We start from the raw sequence: 22,894 nt of genomic DNA, 5'->3' as shown, positions 1-22,894 counted from the left end.
CAATAAAGTCAACCGATCCTTTACCGCTTTGAAGCCTGGCATGTTTTTTCTTTTCTTCTTCTTTGATATTAAACTCCTTTTAGGCATTTGTTTCCAAAAAAGTCCTGTTTCATCTATGTTAAAAATTTGTTGAGAAGTTTTAACACCTCTTCAATAATTTTTTGAAAGTTTCAGCTCCTTCTTGATCTGTGCTTGCGGCTTCTCCCTGGATTTTAAATCTAGCTTACCAGCCCTTATTAGCTTTAAATGGTTCCACATTTTTTTTTTTAAAGGTGAGCTATCTTCAGATCATCACATAGGCTAATTGCTTTTTCTTTAATAATATTTAACTTAATGGAATTGTGCGATGGATATTATCTTCAATAAAATTATTTAATAGTCTCTCCATTTCGATTATAATAACTGGTCTAGTTGCTTGCAGTGGAACAGCTGTCTTTCCCGCTGCTAAAATGAATTCTTTATTTTTTTATAATTGTTCTTACAGTTGAACCTGTCAGTCCTAAATTACTGCACACATCCACTTGTCATTGAACGGAATCGATTTGCTTCAAAATGTATAATTTAATTTTCAAATTCAGTATTTTTCTTACCTTAGTAGGCTTCACACCGCGTCCAGACATTCCTTTTTAATTCTTATCCACCATTATTAATCTTCGAAAATGTAACTGCGGTGCATTAATTATGATACAATGTTCGAGTAATCTGTCCGTTGACGAAGATGTCTAACACTGTACCGAGTGATGACTAGACTTCGGATAAATGCATATAACGCAAATATTACAAGCAATATACTTCATCATATTTTAAAATGTTGATCGTAACAAGTCACCATAGTGAAATTAAATTAGCGTGGGAGAAAATTTCACTGAGCGTGGGAAACTTTGCTATTCATTTTCAAGCTATCGACTACATCACATGAAACGTTTTCGTTAAACATGCCAAAAATTATTCTGTATGCTGGTAAAAGAGCATTATAGTGAGTTGTGACAGCATTAGAGTGAGATATGGGTTATAACATAAAAACAGCATTACAGCGAACCACGTTATAACGAGGGCCTGCTATATACATAAATATACAGGGTTGTTAAAATTAAAGTATCCCTATGTAGAGGGCTCTGGAGTGAGTTCTAAGGCTTGTACTGAAGAGAATTTTTTTTTTTTTTTTTTTATGAGAACCCCAAACACGAGAGGTATTATAACCTATAGTACTTAGTACCGTGCTTGGGTTGGAGGTTGAGAAGACGAGAGACGATATTTGTTGATATTGGACTTGAACTTCTGTAGATTGTAATTTTCAGGAAATACGTATGAAGGAAGGTTGTTCCAGAAAACGGCAGTTGAATGAATAAATGAGGAAGATGAAAAGTTGGTTCTGTGGGTTTGAAGTTGGACAGTAAATGGATGTTGGCTGGTGGCGGCACGTGTTCAGACTGTTTTGAAAGAGAGAGCGGGAATTATAGAAGCCAATTCAGAAGAACAGTGCCCATGGAAGTATCTGTAGAAGAGGCATGCAGCAGAAACAGTGCGTCTATGAGAAAGTGAGTGGAGAGACTCTGTTAGAGATGAATCATTAATTAACCTAACTGCCCTCTTCTGAATGGAATCAAGAAGCCTGAGAGAGGTTTTGGGGGCACCACCCCAGATGTTCTTAGTACCGTGCTAATGGAATATTGTTCCAGATGTGGGAACAATATTCCATGGCAGGGCGGATTTGCAATTTATACAGAGTGAGCAGCTGTTTGGGAGAAAAGTAACGCCGAGAGCGAAAGAGAAAACCAAGTTTTTTAGATGCAGAGGAAGCAATATTTGTAATGTGCTTGTGCCAAGAGAGATTAGAAGTCAGGGTAATCCCCAAACGAGATATATCATTTTGCCTAGAAATCGGAGTGTCACTAAAGATAAGCATAGGAGCAGAAGAATCCTTTTTGCGAGATATAAGACAATACTGAGTTCTAGAAGGGTTGAAATCAACTAAGTTGTCTTTGCCCCACTGGAGAATTACCTGAAGATCGGCATTTAAGGAATTGGCAGCAGATTTTCGAGAACTTGAAGCTGATTGAGCTGGACAAGGTTTCTCAAAATGGAAAGTTGAATGCAATGTGCTATCATCGGCAAAACTATGGATAGGATTTCCAGTCAATGGAAGGTCATTAATATACAAGAGGAAAAGAGTGGGGGAAAGAACTGAACCTTCGGGGACACCGGCATTAGTGGAGAAGTTAGAAGACAGAGAGCCATCTACCATCACCCTCAGTGAGCGATCAGAGAGAAAACTGGATAACCAATTACTAAAAACAGTTGGCAAACCATAAGATGGAAGCTTATTTAGAAGACCTTTATGCCAAACACGATCAAAAGCCTTTGAGATGTCAAGAGCAACTACTTGTGTTTCACCGAACCTTTCCATTGAATTAGTCCATAAATGGGTAACATAAGCCAGAATATCACCAGTGGATCGACACTGACGGAATCCATACTGGCGATTGTTGATCAGACGGAAGGTTTCTAGGTAGTCTAAGAGTTGGCGGTTAATTGATTTCTCCATTACTTTAGAAAGAGTAGAAGTAATTGCAATGGGACGATAATTGGATGGGAGGGATTTGTCACCCTTTTTAGGAACTGGCTGGATATCAGCAAATTTCAAAGCAGAAGGAAAAACACCTTTGGAATAAGAAAGTGAAAAAAGGCGGCAAAGAATAGGAGTAAGTTCAGGAGCACAGGTTTTGAGAACAACTGGAGAAATACCATCGGGACATGGAGCTTTCTTAGCATCAAGATTCATCAAAATCCTTCTGATATCCTTTTGACGGAAGACCACAGGAGGCATTGAATGGAGCGTGTTAGGAATGGTGGGAGGTGTTTTACCGAGATCATTAATACATGAGCTCGAAGAAAAATGGGATGCTAGCAGGTCAGCTTTATCCTTGGCTGAAGTGACAACAGAACCATCTGGTTTGGACAGAGGTGGGAGTAGAGATGGGCAAAAGTTGCGGCCAATAGCTTTAGCAAGAGACCAGAATGCTCGGCTACCATTAGGGCAAGAAGCAAGTTTTCTACTCTTAGCCTATTCAAACTCTAGTTTGGACTGATTAATAACTGCTTTACAATTGTTGCGAGCTTTGGTGTAGGCAGAAAATGAAACTGAAGAATTAGAATCAAGCCAATTATGATATGCAACGTTCTTCTCTTGGACAGCCTTAGCACATTTATTGGAAAACCAAGGTTTAGATAAAGGACGAGATTTTAAAGTGGAGTGTGGGATAAAGGATTCCATTCCTGCAAGAATAATTTCACTGACACGATCTGAGCAAACGTTGACATCAGAAGTTTTGAAACAGTAATCAGACCAAGGAAAAGAAGAAAAGAAGTCTCGCAGGTCATCCCATTTTGCATTCTTGTAATGCCAAACAATACGAGGTTGGGAATAGCCATGAGATAAAGGTTCCATTGGAGAAGAGACAATCACCAAGTTGTGATCTGAAGTGCCTAAAGGACCTCTCACTTCAACCTTGTACTTAGAAGGGTTGTTTGTGAGAAAAAGATCAAGCATATTGGCTGTATGATTAGGATTGTCCGGTATTCTTGTAGGTAAATGAACAATCTGTGCTATGTCATTAGTAATTGCAAAAGCCTCAGCATCTCGACCTGCTGGGTCGGTGTGACTAGAAAACGGAAGCCAGCTGGAGTTGTGAACCTTAAAATCACCAAGGAAAATTACCTCACTGTTAGGAAAGTTGGACTGGAGAAAGTCAAGTTGCAAAGAGAGGAAGTCAAAGAGCTCCAAGTGATTAGTGGAGTTGGGAGAACGGTAGAGACAACAGATGAATTTTACACAATGAGGTAGAGAGATTTTAAGCCAGAGAAGATCAAAGAGAGGAGATTCCAAATTGCCAAGTCTCTGACAGGGAATATCAGAACGGACATATGCACAAGTACCACCTTTGAGGCGAAAGGAATCATACAGCAAATAATTTGGACATCTGAGATGAGCAGTAGTTGAATCAACTGATAACTGAGATTCAGTCAAAAAAAGTACATGGGGTTTGGAAGACTGCAAGTGGAAATGGACATCGTTGAGATTAGAATTGAGACCACGTATATTTGTAAAATGAATTAGGAAGTCCTTGGGAGGTTTACATCTTTTCGCAGATTAGCTTGCTCTATTATTTTGACAATTCATGGTGTATTCAATAGTAAGAAAAAGTGGGTGGGACATGCTGTGTGAAGTAATGAAATTTTTGGATATGGCGTACACGTGGTAAGAATATACCCAGATCCTTGACATAACGTGGCCTCGACAATGCTCCCCGCATACACACTACTCGGACTCCCTCTAGTCACTATCTGGCAGAGTAGAGGTAGCAAGATTATACACTAGCTGATCTGGAAGCTTCTTAGAGAGTTACCAATAGGTTCAGTCCGGTGTACTAACTAGCGGCCGGCCTGCAAACACCGTTTTAGAGCTGTACCCTCGAAATGTAAGGAATATTGGATCTCGCCACGACATTCATCATAACCTCAAAAATCATCAATCATACTGCATGATGGAAGAGATAGGGAAGGGTTGGCCGGAACTTAGCTCTAGAGACTAAACATGGGTTCCACCACTTCAAGCCTCCAATAAGCAAAGTGGTGGTATTTCACCGGTTGATGAGAGTCATCTACCACCTAGTACTGCCTGGTAACATAGAGGGGCGGCGTTCCTCCATGTGGTGTGGGCGCCACACCTCGACCCCTGCTTACGTTGGTTCACACCTGGGTGGTCACCCACCATGTACTTGTGCATGAAGGTTATACCCAGGATTACTAACAGTCCCACCATCGTGAAGGTGCAAGCAGAGGATTTGGCTGTCATAGACCGTCCGGACTTCGCCGAAATTGGGTCCACTTTGACTTGAGTGTCACCCAAATATCAGTTCCATCAGCGTTTTAGACTCCCAGGTAGCAAGAACAGCTTGTCTGGCATATCTGAGAGAATGTCTGTGACAACCTCAAGGACCAGAATGTCTGTGACTACCTCAAGGACAACCTCAAGAACAGGTACAATAAAGAATGCGCTTGCCATTTATTGGGAAAAAAAAAATAGTAAAAAAAAAATTTGTCACTGTATGGCACATAAATCTTAGTTATGATTATGCAAATAACTTACATTATTTGCATAATCATAAGTTATTTCCACAGTGCCACTACTCAGCTCTACTGTACTGTATAAAAGCAAAGCAGTCTCTTCAAAATCATACAGTAGATGTTTGCCTGCACTACAGCAGCCATGCCAACAAAGTTGAAGGAAAAGGCGTTATTAGTGAAGCTGTACTATTAGAACAGCAACAATGCAGCTGTGGCTATCAGAGAATTCCGGCATCAGAAGTGCATATGGCACAACCTATGACTATTTGTGCTGTCCGCAAAATGATTGTGAAATTTGAAGCGACAGGACATCTTGGTGTTCAACCAGGTAGAGGTCGAAAACGAATGGACTCCTCTCGTGTGAAGATGTGGCTATGGCTGTCGTGGATTTATCAAGTCAATCTCCATGTGGTAGTGCAAGTGTGCCAGCTGTTTCTCGTGAAGTGACCATGCCGTATTCCACAGTAAGGCGGTAATGCGTCAGGTGTTGTGGTACTATCCTTACAAGATGCACATGCTACAGCAGCTAAAGCATGGTGATGCAGATATTCGTTTCACATATGTACTTCAGTTTCTGGCGCGAATGACAGTGGATATCACCTGGCCATGGAACATCCTTTGGAGTGATGAAGCCCACTTCTGTTTAAATGGACAAGTGAATATGCACAACTGTCACATTTGGGCAACAGAAAACCCTTGAATTATCCAAGAGGTGCTGTTGCATTCTCCAAAAGTGACAGTGTGGTGTGGAATTTTGGCCACATTCATGATTGGGCCATATTTTTTTTTTTTTTTTGAACAGGTAACACTGACTGGACCTGTTCCATCACTGGACAACGACATCATGAATTATTGGCAAATTTTGCAATATCAGAGCTGCAACAATGCCTTCCGGATACCATATTGATGAATGAAAAATGAATGGTGTGCCACCCCACATCCACCATTGTGTCCAAAGATTGTTATGGCAACACTTTACAGATGAACGGGTCATCAGCCGTTGTTTCCAGACATCTTGGCTACCCCGATCACCGGACCTTACCCCATGTGACTTCTGGTTGTGGGGTTTTTTGAAGAACCAGGCGTATCAGGAAGAATGTCGAAGTCCGGCAAATCTGAAGGACAGCATTAGACATCATGTGCTGGCTATTCCAGTTGACATGTTACATTCTGCTGTAGAAAATGCTGTCCTTCGAACAGAAACTGTTGCTGACCAAAATGGAGGCCACATTGAACAATTGTAGTGCTGTTCAAGTGATTTGTATTGCCACAGTGCCACATAGTGACAAATTTTGCAACTAATTTTTTTTTTTCCAATAAATGGAGAGCACATTCTTTATTGTATGAAATTTGGACAAATTGAAATCTGTCTAAATTTCTCTTCAGTATGAGCCTTAGAACTCACTCCAGAGCCCTCTACATAGGGATACTTTAATTTTAACAAACCTGTATATAAATCAAAAATTTAAAAACGTGTGCGTGCATGTGTGAGGCTTATATATATACAGGAAATTTCCCTTTTATTCTCTAAATAAACTAAACTGTATATATATATATTATAAAACAGCTTACCAATTGATATACGCTGTAACGTACCATTCATCAAATCATTCTAATCTTTCCAAATTATTTGTTGATTGTTGTTGTTGGTGTTAGAAATTGTTGGTGTGATCTTTTGTTTGATGTGGCTGTCAATAACTAAATGATACCCTTGTCTGAGTAATGATTTGACATAGGGAACTGCATCAAACTCTTTCAACCATTTCCCCATTAAATTTATAATCATTAGGTGACTTGTAGTCTCAATAAGCAGAGAATTTCATGGTGCTGAATCCTCTCTCAGCTTCTGCTGAACTAACAGCAATTACATTCAAAATTTTTCTACCCCTTATAATACTGTCTCAGACTTTTATATATTCAATATCTCTGTTGTTGTTGTTATTTGGTTTTTAGGAGCATTAGCAACTAAGGCCATATTGCTCTGGGGATATGCGGCGGTCATTCCCTGACTTTCCTGCATCCTCCGTATTTGGTGGTCACGGGCTCGAACCCTGGTCTAATCAAGAAGCGTGTGCTATGCACTGCCACTCCTGCCCACGGAGGCGCCAACATCTCTTTTATCGACTAAGTCACAAAAATCATTTATTGGAATGTCATATTTAAGTAGTTGGCTAAATTTTATTAATTTTTGTTCACCTTCAAACAACGAACACATTTTCATATACTTTATTGCTTTATTCTTCTGCTTCACTTTTGTAATTTCCTTTATTTAGTTTTTATTAAAAACTATAAGAGGAAACCTCACACCTTTATGTACGACCAGAATTCTCTCAACTCTCACGGTAGAAGGATTAAGAAGAAATGGAAAACCCACAGAGAAAAATCTATAAATTTCCTAAATTTCACTTTAACTACAGCTGATGAGAAAACACATTTTAAAATTTATAGGAAACCGACAAATACTGGAAAATTTTTACACCGTTCTAGCTATCATCCATTCACATATAAACGGAGCATTATTTTTAATCAGTTTTACAATGCATATAAATATAGCTCTATTCAGGAGTCATTACTAGATGAACTTATGGAACTTGCGAAAAGATTTCTAAATAGGTTACACATTTGGTACTATTATGAAGAAAGACAACAAGCAAAACATAAACTTGAGACTGGTATAATGAATAACAGGTCTGAGCAGAAACATTTTATTAAAGTTCCATATATACAGCGCCTCCGTAGCCGAGTGATCAGGAGCGGGAGTGCAGTAGTTCACATTCTTTGAGTAGACCGGGGTTCAAGCCCCTGACTGCTAAATACGGTCGATCTGCCAACCTGCACTGGACCAGCGTGGCAGATTATGGTCCAATTCCCTCAGCATGAATTGTTGAGGAGGCTTCCATCCTGCAGTGGGTTGATAATGGCTGCAGTTTACTTTTATATACAGCACTGGTACAAACAATTCATTAATATCTTTAAGAACACCGAATTTAAGATTATTGCCAAACTGACTAGTAAACTCTGTGATGTTTTGAAGCATAGAGCGCTCAGCTCTGTTTCAACCATGGATGCACACAATGTTGTTTATAATATTACTTGCAGTGAATGCAATTCTGCGTGTATTGGTTCAACACAAAATTATCTTTCGATGAGGGTACAACACCATATAGCAACATAATAATAATACAATAATAATACAACACATTACTATCAATGATAGCCATGTGTTCCTTTTTAATGAAGCGAAAGTTTTAAATACACAACAAGAATATATTAAGTTATTAATTACTGAAACTCTGAAAATTAGGTTAAACGAGAATTAATTCCATTAATGTCCATAGGCCTTATACTATTTCGGACTTGTGGACTTTTACGCGCATGTGTAAACGGTAATTCACACATTGGTTAGTATAAATAATCTTGTATCAAGGATGAGAGGTTTATGTATACAAAAGGGTGGACATCATTCACGAAAAACACTACTTCTTGTGAACACGGAATCTACCTGAATAAGATTGGTCCCTTATAAGAAGTTTAGACAATTTTATGTTTTTAGATATTTTAATTCGATGTACATTTATCTCATGTTTCTTAAGGATTAATTTGACAATTGTTTCAGTTCTCATGTTAACATGCGATATTGGTTGAGTTTTTTTGGGGGGGGCGTTGATGGCTGTCGGCTTCCCCTGGCTTTTTTTGATGCGTTATGTTGGGGATGAAAATTGAACACATGACAATCTTTTAATACATATCTTAATTTAATAAATTAAATTAAGCTACGCTATTATATTGTGTACATATCTATTTATATAATTTTAATGTAGTTTTTGTAATTGAGTTTATTTAATATTAAATATGGGACATTTATTCGTATAATCATATAATGACAATTCTTCTATCGTGAGGGTTGAGAGAATTCTGGTCCTACATAAAGGTATGAGGTTTCCTCTTTATAGTTTTTAATAATAACTCTAGTAGGATATATCGAGCTTTACTGCTCTTACAATCTTAACTAGTAATTTATTTAGTTTTGTACGTTCAATCATTTTTATCGTTCGTCAAATTAATCTGTCAGCTTTAATAACTGAAACATTTCTTTCTCCTAGAGCTAAAGAAAATATCGACATCTCTGTAAGAATGTCATTTATTAAAGACAAATCTTCAAAAATTTTTTTGCTTTCCACATGTTTAACTATTTTCATTTCATAGTTTCTGTTAAAGTAAATACAAGGCTTGATACGATTTTCAAACTACTTTTGCAGCTATAGCACTACAGACTGCCCATCAAGGTCCAAATATGTACTCTTCCAATTTCTAGCTCTTCAGATACATTATTTAATTCCCTATGATATTTATTTGATGTATGGTAGTAAACATGAAGTTTATTGAGAAAAGATTTAAAATGATTTACATCTTTTATTGCATCATCCAGAGATAATTGAATATGGTGACTTAGACAGTGTGCCAAATTAAAACATCTGGAAAGTTTTCTAAAATTTTAGCTGAAACTCCAGACTTTCTCCTTAGCATTACATTGCCACCTTCTGTACAAAATCCAATAAGGTTTACATGTAAATATTTCTCACTGAAACCGTTTACTTCAAGCACCACACTAAAATTTGATAAATTATTTTGGCTGTTGTTCCTTCTGGCTCCACGGATCAACAGAAACCATTACACTATCTTCAAAGTCATGAATTTTGCATTTTAAATAAATAGTTAAAACACCGTCAATAATGATTTAAATTTTACTCCCTTGTTTTATACATTTTCCAAAAAGTTGTTTTCTCAATTCAGTTGATAGATGTTTTGCAACAAGCAGGACCATAAATCTAGATTGCAATGATTTACTCATATTGATATTATTCTATTTTTTTTGAAGTTTTGTTAAGTATTTCATAACCGAAAATGGTGTATTATTTTAAATTATACAATAGATAGTGTTAAAAATTCTGATAGTACTTTCTAAATGTTTTTCATGAACTTTATCGACACGTTGACAAAATATTTTTTTTTGGAATTTTTATTATTTCAAATGCTTTACTATGTGAAACTGATTCACGATGTTCTTTTAATTTTTTCCTTATCGATAATTGCAAAATTTCTTTATTTGAACCATGAGCTTTAACAGAACAAGATTGCCATTCGGATGAAATATGTAAGCGTTTAGCACTGTCAACATGGAAAGAATCAACTTTTGGGCACCATTTGAACCCAACATCACTAGCAATAATAAGCCACTCGTATTTTTTGTTAAAATAATCAAGTTGTTTTTCATTCCAGAAATACAAATTATTTGTTTTATTTTGTTCTGATTCTTGCACAATACCAAAAGATATTTCAGGCTGCAGTTCATTATTAATATGATTTCTTCTTTTTTATCCTGCAGATTCAGAAGATTCATGTTTATATTTACATTAAAAAACTTTTCCAAACTTTGTTATCTCTTCATTGTGGATGTTCGTTTTTAATATTTTATTATAAATTCTTGAATTTATATATATATCAAACCACTACACAAAAATTAACTCATAATACTTACACAAGATTTCAAATGCACTAATGATGAAACCAAAGTAAAAACCAAACTATTTAGAAGCAGTAGCAATTACGTAATTCAACGTTAATGATAACTTGGTGAGTCCCCTAAAGAATGTGCAATGCAGCTGTGCTGCCAACTGTCAGTACATAAATAGTGATACTGCAGCTGAGTTGCGAGTGCAAAATTATGAGTGCATATTAGAATTTATACTATTAATTAATTTTACTGCTTATCATAGTTATTATTATACTATTTAACAACCAGTATGGAGTTGTTAAACATTTTAACAACCAGAACCAGTGCATACCAGCTGAATTTCAATGCAGCTTGGTGCAGTGAGCAAAGATCAGGATGAAAGATTTCACCAAGATATCAAAACTATGAAAGAAAGATAACAGGGTAAGTCAAATGAAGAAATGATGGCAGACTACTGTTAATGTTTGAAAAGGGATTTGATTTGGTTTCCAAATGATGAGCATAAATGTTTCTGATAAAAGTCATCCCTGTGTTAAAAAAAAGAAATGTTTGATGACTAAATAAAACACTGATTTAGAAAGATGACTCAGTGCTTGTGTATATAACTCTTTGTCAATAACACTGATGAATATTCAAAATATAAATATTTTGCTACAGGCAGTAATTTTTATTTTTTGTTTTGTGAAAAAAAAAAAAAAAAAAAATTGACACGATAGAGCAAATTTAAAAGAACCAACATCTAAAAATTGTACAAATTCACCTATTTGCAAATTTTTAAAAGAAAATGCATACTGATATAATATTCATGTCTCATACAATAGATCTGATACCCAAAAAGAGCAAGGTTTCCAAAGTGGGTATTGCCAAATTTTGAACATCATATTGGCACTGTTTTCATTCACTCAATACACTAATATAACAAATTTGGGGGGGGTCATTCAAATGAAAACTATAAAACGAACACTAAGCATATTATGCAAAAACCAATGAAAACATATCGTCACATCAGAAATGCATAGGTAGAAATGCAATCTGTAATCTGATTTTTGAATGCAGAAAGAATAAAACTGTTGAAATTTAATGCAGGAACTTGGCTCAGTATGAACTGTGTATGACTTAATGGCAAGTCTATGAGTGGGTGAATGAATAAGTTTAAGAAAGATATTGAAAGCATTGAGGATTTTCGTTGACCAGGGGGCAAGCACACTGTTGTGATACCACAAGCTATATAACTATGGCTTCTGGTATCACAACCATCACGTTACTATTCAAGAAATTGTCATGGCATGCAAGATAAGTACTGGTTCAGCACATACTATTGTTAGCAAGGGGTTGTGCCTTTGAAGTTTTTTTTTTCAACATTCCCATATATATTACCATAGACCAATAGTTTCACAATTGGTCTATGGTAATCAATAAAATACCCGACGATAGCTGTACTTGAATGGGTCATCATTCTGGATAAGTCATCTGCTGATGAACCCCCAGCAGCTAAACGTGCCCTGAAGAGCTCACAGATTGCTATTATTTTTACGTCTGATGCAGTTAATCCTATAGATGTTAAAAGGGCAGCAGACTCCCTTATATGACACTGTCACAGAAGATAATATAGATAAAGTTCCAAACTTGTTTTTTTAAACTACTGTTTTCATTATAATACCTTGTTTTAAGTCTGACAGGTCTCCAAGTCATAGCCATCCCTAACACAGAGGAGGTCCAGTTTCCTAAGACCCTCCTCAGTCTGGAAATGAAGTTCCTTTCGGACCTCCCATCCTTTGTGGCTGAGCCTATTCTCAATTATATTTACAATAGCATTGTGTCTTTTTCCTTGCACTCCATGTGTTCTATGGCACCTTTGTATTATTTGGGCAAAGAACTCAGTAGCCACTCAGCTACTGAGTTTAACAAGAATATATCTAGTCTACTGCCAGTACACAATGATCTTTGTACAATTATTAATTAATGCATTAAAACTGTACCACTTTTATATCTTCACATGCTTCATACATGGTGGCCAGTGAGCACTGAAAGAAGATGCATTCTTTTTCTTTGAAAACTAGTAACTGCATAGTTGATTTTAGATGCCGTTGGTTAAGCTTGTGCTTAGTACTGCACATCTTCCCTCTCCCTTACTCTTATTTACAGTTTTTTTTTTTAACTTGAAGTAAAGGAAGATGCATACCATCATCTTAATGCTTACCACCAATTAAAAATAATGAACAAAAAAGGGTGGTAGCAAATAAATTCTGGGAGGAGTATCGAACTATTTTTGTCAAATACATAATGGATTAGCATCAAAAAGACATGTAATACAGGTCAGTTTCAATGGCACAACAAATAAAATTTTATTTTAGTAAAATGCAGTTGTGAACTTAATTATGAATAAACTTAGGTATAATAATAAATACCTGTTTTGTGGCTGTTTGCAAATCATGATAATAGCCTAAACTAGAAAGGAATAGTCAGACAGGTGCACGATTCAATGCTATTTTACAGATTTTTGAGTAAAGTCACTGTTGAAATTAAATGACGACTGCAAGACCATGAATAATTTAGTCAAGCTGGCTTTATAAGTTTGCTTGTTATCTTATGGGGTAAGAACTGTAAAAGTTGTAGGCTTAATGTTTGCCTAACAATGCAAAGGCCATCAAAAAGATGAGTCAGATTTTTGGAAAATCTGCCACTTCTTTTTGATGTCCTTGGGCATTGAATGAATAAATCAGAGGTTCCTAAACTTTCTCAGTTCACGGCACCCTTAGTGTCCCAGTAATTTTTTCATGGCAACCCTAGACCCAAAGAAATACTTAACACAGTGGTTTTCAACCTTTTAATATATACCTATATAATAATTTTATTCTTTATATAGAGGTACTAAATAAAGATCAATTAAAGATCACAAAATTAAAGAGATATGGTACAATGGATACCATACACCTTTTTATAATGAAATAAATGTATAAATTTCAAAAAATAATAATAATATCTTTAAGTAATTTAAACCGAAATTACACGGCACCCCGGTTGAAAACCACTGGAACAAATGTTCAGCATTCCAAAATATTCATTAAGCAAAAAAAAAAAAAAAAAAAAGGATTGCACACCTGAAGCAAGCATCATATCCACTACTCCATCTTCCATCTCTCAACTCGTGTCTACAACCACACTTTTTAATTATGATTTTCAGCACTAGTTTCTTCAAACTATTATTACATGAATTTGCTGCCCAAAATATACATACTACTAAAGCAAACGTTTATTGAGTACCACTGAACTGTCCAAAAAAAAAAATTAAATACCTTCGGAAGCTGACATCTGCTGCTTCAACTTTTTCTGCTCTTTTCTTCTTAATCTGAAAAATATAACAAAAACTTACTCAAACATAATTTACAACTACAGTAAGACCCCCGTATCTGCAGGGGATATGTTCCAAGACCTACCATGGATGGCTGAAACTGAGGATATAAGCGAACACCCGCTGACCCCATATATAATGCGATTTTCTTGAACATACGTATAATAAAGTTTAATTGATAAATTAAACAAAGAAATGTTAGATTTCCAGACTGAACTTCATAAGAAGTCATATGCAGAGGTAGTGTAGCAGGATCTCAAGTTGGTTGATCCTGTTGTCATCCAGAATAAACCAAGATCCAAACAGAGGACTGACAGTGCAAGTCTGGATAGATCCTTATCAGTTTCTAGAGGTGTGCCTGATCCTCAGTATCTGATTAGTTTTAGGCCTACTGAGGACTCTTCCTTGAGTTCGAGTAAGGATATAAAGCAGAAGGTGACTCAAGTCATTAAGCATGACCACAAGGAGATGAAAGTAAAAGGTATCCGTCTCCTTAGGAATAGGAGGATCCTTGGAGACCACAAATTCGGTCGATGCTAATAGGATCTATTCTGCTTCTGCTTTGAAAGAAATAGGTCTTACAATGGAGAAACCTCGGTTATCTGATCCAACAGTGTTAATATATGGTGTCCCTCGTGAATATTGCATCAAGGAGGAAATACTTGATGATCTTTTTGTTAAAAACTTAAAAGACTATGGTTTCTTGCAGGATGAAGTTAAAAGACGAGGTGACTTTCAGATTTAGTTCTGGATCGGGTGCAAAGGTGGTTAAATGGGTGGTTGCATGATGCGGTATATTTTAGATACTTTAGTCCAACTGAGGAACGGATGGAAATTCGTTGCCATTACGAAGCAAAACTGCTCTTAAACTTATGTTTGGAGGATAGATTTACATTAATACTTGGAAAACCTCAACACAGCCTACAAAAATCCTCACCAAAAATGCTAAGTGTACTCTCTTCAAATTCTAAATTATTGCATCAGAATTTGAACCTAAGAACCATAGGTAAAAGTCTGATTATGTTTATCACAAGAAAACCGAGGCCACCACATAACTTTCCATTTTGCTAAAATTAGCAAAATGGAAGGGAATTAGCTTATATCTGTTAAAATAAATCAGTATGTCATACATTACTGACTAGATTATGCAAAATTGGCATATTTTGGTAAAACATAACCCCCTCTATATTTAATAACTGTGGCGTGATTGTGAAGCTATCATGGTGATTTTTGAAATCTAAGCATAAAAATTGGTTAAAAACAGCATTTAAGTTCTTGGAGGTAAAAATCGTGTTGGCTAGTGTAATGCTTACTAATGATATAGTACTTATTCATTTAATCACTTTATTCCCTCTTGTTGGAAGAACATTCTGATCCCTTGTTGTAAAGGAATATCATCCAGAAAATCCATCGAGTAATTCTGTAACCTATGCAAGTACATTTCGGCAGTAATGCTTGTCAAAGAAATAAGGATCAATTATTAGACCATCCCATATTCCAGCCCGCTGCTGAATCTGAGCCAGTCAGCAAAGCCCAACTCTTTGATGTCACTGTCTAGAAACCATTCTGTATGACCCTGGCTGTATGGTGGTGTTGTGATGACAATGACAGAGCCTGTTTCATAGTACTGCCACACTGTAGTAGCACATAACTGTCCAAAACTTCCAAGTCGATCATGAACTTCATGGTTTCAGGCACTACCACCAACAAACCAAGTCCAAATCAGGAGGTACAGTAAATAATGAGTTAAAATGGGTTTATGACTAAAGCCTTATGCTATAAGAGCTATATAATGTTATTACACATGGAGGGCATAGCCTCATTCTCGATAAAGTGTTGGGAAAACTGTACTAGTTACTGCATCGATCTTATACTGTGGAGACACTGCCACAAGCTACCCTGGTATTGCAATATTCTAAATAAAATAGCAATATAATTCTCCACTGGAGGGAGCAGCGTGTTTTTTTTTTTTGCAGTAGTGTAATATGGAGTGAAATGCCGCGAATACCGAAAACGCGAATACTGAGTTATGGCTCCCATAGTAATAAAGGGGTTCCGTTCCAAAGTATGAAATATATAAGAAAAACTAGTCTAAAATTTTGTCTATGTATGTATATGTATTAATATGTACCTTCATAATATGACTATGTACATAGACAGTACATAGTGAAATGTAAGCATAAGGCATCGAAATGAAAATAAGAAACAATTTAATATTAAATGTAATATTTATTAGAAATTTCAAACAAATCTTTCAAACCAGCGCCTTGGCTAACTAAAAAACTTATTCCGCCAGTGCTTTTACCAGTTTCACTAAAGTGTTGATAAAGTAGTTTTGCCTTTTCACGAATGATGAGTGAACTTAAGGGAATTTTAATTTGAGTTCGGTCTTCTATCCACAGATTTAAAGCCTTTTCCATTTTTTCTAATTTAATACCACGAGTTACAGAGCAAATTTTTGAAGCAATTAGGGCGTTTTCACGGACACTATGGCGGATTTTTTCTTCCGATTTTTTGATTGATCGTACCGTTGACTCATTGATTTTATAATGTTTTGCCACTGAGAAGACACTTTCACCATTAGAAATTTTGTCTAATAATTCAGTTTTATTCACTAATGTCATCACCTTCTTTGATCTTTTCACATTTCACTTGTTATTCGTAGCCATATTTTTGTACGGGTTAGAAAGAACTTGTCCACAATAAAGTCACTTTCTTTCGTTAAACCACTCGAAAAAGTCTGTTTTACACTGCAAAACGGTAGATTTATCACTTTTGTAAGCATATCAATTTATAAATTGATAAATTTATTAAATTTATAAGCGTATAAATTAAAAGCAAACGACGAAACCTTCCATGACAAGCGCATAACACATACCGAACAAGGATTAGCGAGAAACATCCACGCTCGCGACTTTGTCACTCCTCTCCCCCCAACCCACTGAGCGCTGTTTTGACCGGGAAAAATAATTTTAGCCACGCCCATGTTTTTTTATGGCGGAAAATATTCACGGCGCTTTAAAATTCACATTTTTTTAGGTTTCATTTTATATTAAATCGGCGATCCCGAATACGCGAAAACAGATACCGCGAATAGCGGGGGTTTACTGTATATAGCTCTTGTAGCAAAAGGCTTTAACCATATACCCACTGAACTTCATTTTATCCCATAATGTGCAAGATGAATTTTCTTGCATCTCACATACTGTGGATATTTCCTGTCACTGGGTTGTTTAGATCTTTGCCATGACTACTTACCTCCCAGAAAAGAACAGAAACCCAAGTCTGATGAGTAGACGTCTAAATTAAAAAAAAAAAAGACCTTTATCAGAGGCTTTTTCTTGAGATTGAGTTCCCCCCACCAACAAATTAAAAACTGGGTTTGGATAGTGACGGACATACTTTAAATAAAACAGCAATATTACCCCTCCACTGGAGCAGTGAGTTTTATTTGCAGTTGTACAATACCAAGGTAATTTACAGTACGGTGCTTTTAAAATATGGGACTATAGTATTAGTAGAGAAAAATAATGCAAGACAGCAAGCTCATACAGAATCATGAAAAAAAAAAAATAAATAAATAAAAACCCACCCTTCCCACATCATCTATTCGAACCCTCTAATAATTTTAGTTATGCCTTAAATTTATTCAAACTACAGTAAGACCTCCCGTATCTGAGGGGGATACATTCCAAGACCTACCGTGGATGGCTGAAACTGTGGATATAAGTGAACACCTGCTGAATCCATATATAATGTGATTTTCTTGTACGTACATACGCATAATAAAGTTTAATTGATAAATGAAATACACAGTAATACATTACCAACATTAAATAATGGTAATAATAAAGTACAGCAGACTCTCGATTTACCGGGATTGGATTAACCGGGACACTTCAAGAATCCAAATAAAAAAATAAAAAAAAAAAAACAATCAACCAGAAATTATAAAATTCAAGTAATAACTAGAATAGGTATAAACAGATATTTTGCAAGTCGTAAATAAGTGACACGAAGTGCCATTATAAGTCATCATTGGGAGATTTGTGTACTGATTATCTTGCAACTCCCCCCCTACACACCTACTGCTCAAAAAAAAAAAAAAAAAAAAAAAAAATGAAGGAAAAAAAGAGACCAAATGTTTATTTGATTTAGTGCGTTGCGTCGATTGTTGTGTTCTATCGCACTGCAAAAGGACAAACTGTGTTTTGTTATTTATGTTAGGGATGTCGGAATTTTTTTTTTTATAGTAATTTTTTTTTTTTTTTTTGTTTAGAAATTGCGAAAATGATGAACAAACACAATAGTTGTGCTTTCAAATTAAACAAAAACTTGAATTATTCAAAAGTTTCTAAACGGTTAATCCATTAAATCTCTAAAGAACCATTACAATGTTGGTGACCAAACCATACCATAAAAACATTGTAAAAAATAAAGGGAAACTCGGTATTGGACATGTGAGTAGTACGTGTTAAGTTTTTTTGTTTTTTTTCCCTTGGTTAACTGTGGGTAACTGAATCAGTGGATACGGGGGCACAACTGTGTATATATATATATATATATCACCAGATGGAAATTTGTTGCAACAATCAACCACACACTAACTAAAGACAAATTTCCCATAACTAACCTGCAGCCACTCTCCCTCGTGTGTTGTCTGCATTCAGCATACTCAATCAATTCAAAGCCTTAAACGCCTCAACCAGAACTCCTCATAGGTGCCTAGTTGCAAGAAGCTGCAATTTTCAGAAATTAAAGCCTTTCTTCATAAGAGTACCATTTTGTTATCCTCACTAATCTCATTGCCCTTTTCCTGTACAGTCAGTCCTCGTATAGCACGATAGTTGCGTTCCTAGAAACCCTCGTGCAATGCAAAATCGTGCAATATAAACAACAGGCCCTATGGGAAAAATAGGGTTAGGTGCCAACCACCCAAGATTGAACACACATTTGTAACCAAAACATTACTAAATACAATAAATAATCGTAATAAAATACTTACATATTTTATTACGACTATTACGTAATAAAATATTGCTAATGCTTTTGCTTCTATCGTAAGCAAACTTGTTTTTTGTTTGATTTTCTATCCAAACGGATGACAGCCATTCCATCTCTTCCAATTCTTTGTGTCTTAATCTAATGGATTTTAATTACACTTTGTGTTGTTCCTGCTATGAAAGTTGTTTTTATTTTCTCTGCATTCTTTGTAATTATCGGCGTTGCCTCATTTAGGCCTGTAGCATGTGCAATATCACACGGTCTTTCATTTCGCTCAAAGCGTTTCACAATTTCATATTTTTTCTCTATCAACAGAGGCGGACTGGCCATAAGCCTTACCGGGGAAACCCCGGTGGGCCGGTGTGATTTTGGCCATAAACCATAGTATGAAGCCACTATAAATTTTCCGGGGTAAGAATTTTTGACCCAGTCCGCCTCTGTTTATCGATACAGTATTGCTTCTCTTTTTCTCTCTGAATCTGCAGTGTCTTCACCAGGACGCTTCATTTTCACACCTTTTAATTAAGTATTTTCTCATTTTTAGGGAATAAAGCACAATTACAAAACGAGGAGGCACACTTGATACACATAAACAAAGCTGCGCGCATGTAGCAACTGAATAAACAACACCGTAAAGGCAGAGATTAACACCTCACATTTTACTAAAGCACATTTCTAGGGGTTACTACCATAAAACAAAAACAATTTCCAGTTGTGTTTCTGTTAGTGGAATCTGTTATAAACTGGTAGTAACTCGATCTAATTGCATTTGCGATTATACCGATAGCTGGAATTGTGTTGGTTTTTACGTTATTATGGTGAAATGTGTTTCCCCTTCACTGATATAAAAAACAAATACATTTTCAGAATCTTCTCTTCATTCCTATCGTGTTGCGTTCAGTTGGGGTGATTCTGCGTTCGACTGCCATTTTTTGTAAACACAAAGGCGAATCGTGCATAAGCGAATTCGGTTCGTGTTATATAAGATATCGTTCCCCTATTTATAAATCATGTATGATCGAATTCGTGTAGTGTAAACACGATACGAGGACTAACTGTACTTGTTCCAACAGATCAACATCCCTCCTTAAAAGGAGACTTCTAGACCTGTATCCAGTACTCGAGATGTAACCAAACCATTGCCTTATGCAACAAACAAAATTCCTGTATATCACTTGATAAAATTCCAGGAGCCAATTTGTACGGCTATTCTGGTAGCCCATCTGCACTGCTCAGAGAACTTCATGTCTGACCATAATTACCCTGAAGTCTTTTCATTCTCCACTAGTCTGAAGTCTACAGTAATGTCAAGAGTGTTGTCAATAAAATGGCTGAATTTGAACTCCTGGTTATGACAACTAATGCTGATATAACAGGACTAATAGAAACATGGTGCCACCCAGAAATTGATGATGAAGCTTACACTACAGTATGTATAATATATTTAGGAAATATAGGGAAGATAGAAAGGGTGGAGGGGTCATGCTTCATATAAAAAGCAGCCTGAGTACAAAAATGGCTTTTGCTGAGTCTGAAGTTACATCTGCCAGCATAGAATCTATTATTGAATTAGTTGTAAGCAAAGGAACAATGAGAGTGGGAGTAATCTACAAACCAGAACACTGTGAAGAATATGACGAGAGTCTTTACATGCAGATGGAATGGGCAAATAAGCACAAATGTCTTATTATAGGCGACTTCAATCTTGCCCAATCATTTCCAGAGTTGATTGGAATAAGTGGAGGGAAACTCACAATGGGGAAAAACTTTTAAGTAAACCAGATGATTATTATTTGTACCAGCACGTTAGAGAAAGTAGTAGGGACAAGAATATTCTTGACCACATCATTACTAAAGAATAATATGACATCACAGGGCTCAAAATACAGGAACCATTGTCAGGAAGTGATCGTGCAATCTTTAGTTGAAAGATGAAGAAAGATGTTGAAGTAGTTAAAGGCAAAGGCATGTGTTTCAACTTCAGAAGAGGGGACTTTGCTAGTTTAAGGAGCTATATGGTATCAGTGAATTTGGCAGATTGTTGAGGGATGGTGACTACATTTGAATTATGGAATACTTTTAAAGCAAAATTCATAAAAGCTGTGAACGCATACATACCTTTAAGAAAATATTGCAGGAGGATACCGAAATGACTGCAGAGCTGGCTTGTCAAATAGAGCAGAAAAAAATAGCATGGCACAGTTACAGAGCAATGAAAAATACTGAAGCCTACCACAGATACAAGTTGATCTGTAATAGTATCATAAATAAGGCCAGGGAGGCAAAGGCTGCATATGAGAAAGTATGGCTAGGAGAGCAAAGAATGGCGGCAAGGAATTTTTCATATGTGAACACAATGCAGAAGAAAGTTAATCATATCAGACCCTTGTGTACTGGGTGTGGGAAAGTCTTAGATAACTCAGCTGATGTTGCAGAGAATTTGATAGGTACTTTGCATCGGTCTTTACTGACAAAACACCCTTCGAGCCAAGAAAAGGCTGAGCAATATAAAATTAGTGATGTCATAATTGCAGACAACTGTTTATTAGAAAAACTAATGAGCATAAAGGCAAGTAAGGATCCTGGAGTTGATGGCATATAACCTGTAGTTTTGAGGAAGAGTGCGAGGAAGTCTATTGAACCATTGAGGTAAATTATGAGGGTATAATTTGGAGTCAGGAAAGATTCCTTTGGATTGGAGTTGTTGTTACAGGGTTTTAGGAGCATCTGGGATTACGGCCATATTGCTCCGTGTATACTGTCTTTAAATTTTGTGTGAACGAAAAACCTGAGTATCTGGGAGAAAAAGCATGCAACTCTTGCCCAAGACCGACTAACTGAGCCAGACTGTGAAAAAGGTCCATAATAAAAATTGCTCGTCATCAACGAGACTCGAACTGAGATCTTTTCCACCTGGTGCGGGCTACCCATGAGGATTGGATAAGTGCCAGCATATCGCCAATACATAAAAGCAGTGAGCGTATTTGCCAACTTCTAAGAGTTAGTCTGACTCAATGGTGGGAAAAATCTTAGAGGCAGTGATTAAGAGTGCAATCTAGGGATATTTAGATAGATAAGTTAGTTAAACACGATTTTCCTTAAAGGAAAATCGTGTTTAACTAACTTAGTAGGCTATTTTGACACAATTAATCATGAGCTGGATTTAGGGAACAATTTTGACATAGTTTATTTGGTTATTAGCAAAGCATTTAACTCTGTCCCTCATGAGAGTTTACTATATAAGCTTGACAGGTTGGAATTACTGGTAAGATTCTAAGCTGGATTGCTAGGTGGCTGCAGTGCAGAAAGCAGAGGATTGTAATTAATGGATATTCTTCAGATCGGTGTAATGTTGGGAGTGGGATCCCTCAAGGATCAGTTCTTGGACCACTGCTTTTTCTCATTTTCTGAGAAAGGAATAGAAGGCATGAGGTCAAAATTTGCGGATGATATAAAGATTGGCAGAGTTGTTAATGATCAAATGCCAAGCAGCACTCCTCAGGATGACTTAGCTGATATGAAGTTTTCTGAACAGTATAAACAGGCAGCCCAAGAAAGCCCATGGCGTCCTTTCGATGATTTATCGAACATTATCCTGTAGAGATAGGGAAGTCATAATCCCACTGTATAAGGCAATTGTAAGACCACATTTGGAATACTGTGTTTAAGTATGGAGACCTCACCTGAAAAAAGACATTCTTGAAAGGGTTCAAATTTGGGTAACTTGAATGGTGAAATGGGCAGACGGACAAGTGTATGAGAAAAGATCCTATTAAGGCACCTCAGAGGTGACCTGATTGAGGTTTATAAGGCTCTGAGAAGGTTTAGCAAAATGAATGAAGGTGGAATCCTAACTGTTCTAAACAATTCCAGAACTAGGGGTCATAAATTCAAAT

At 36.4% G+C, this 22,894-nt stretch overlaps 1 protein-coding gene across 3 annotated transcripts in view; it reads right to left on the bottom strand.

Moving 5' to 3' along the window:
* The window catches only part of LOC150085851 (PRKR-interacting protein 1 homolog), a 182,924-nt gene that overhangs the window by 82,593 nt on the left and 77,437 nt on the right, over positions 1-22,894 (bottom strand). For all 3 annotated transcript variants that reach the window (XM_090373529.1, XM_090373530.1, XM_090373528.1), the window contains exon 5: positions 13,939-13,991. In XM_090373529.1, the coding sequence (XP_090229655.1) occupies positions 13,939-13,991 (53 nt within the window). The remainder of the gene's footprint in view (positions 1-13,938; positions 13,992-22,894) is intronic.

Source organism: Mastigoproctus giganteus, chromosome 5 (genome assembly GCF_048544385.1).
Source record: "Mastigoproctus giganteus isolate SK-2022 chromosome 5, ASM4854438v1, whole genome shotgun sequence".
Lineage (NCBI taxonomy): Eukaryota > Metazoa > Arthropoda > Arachnida > Uropygi > Thelyphonidae > Mastigoproctus > Mastigoproctus giganteus.
This window is presented reverse-complemented; position numbering and strand designations above follow the sequence as displayed.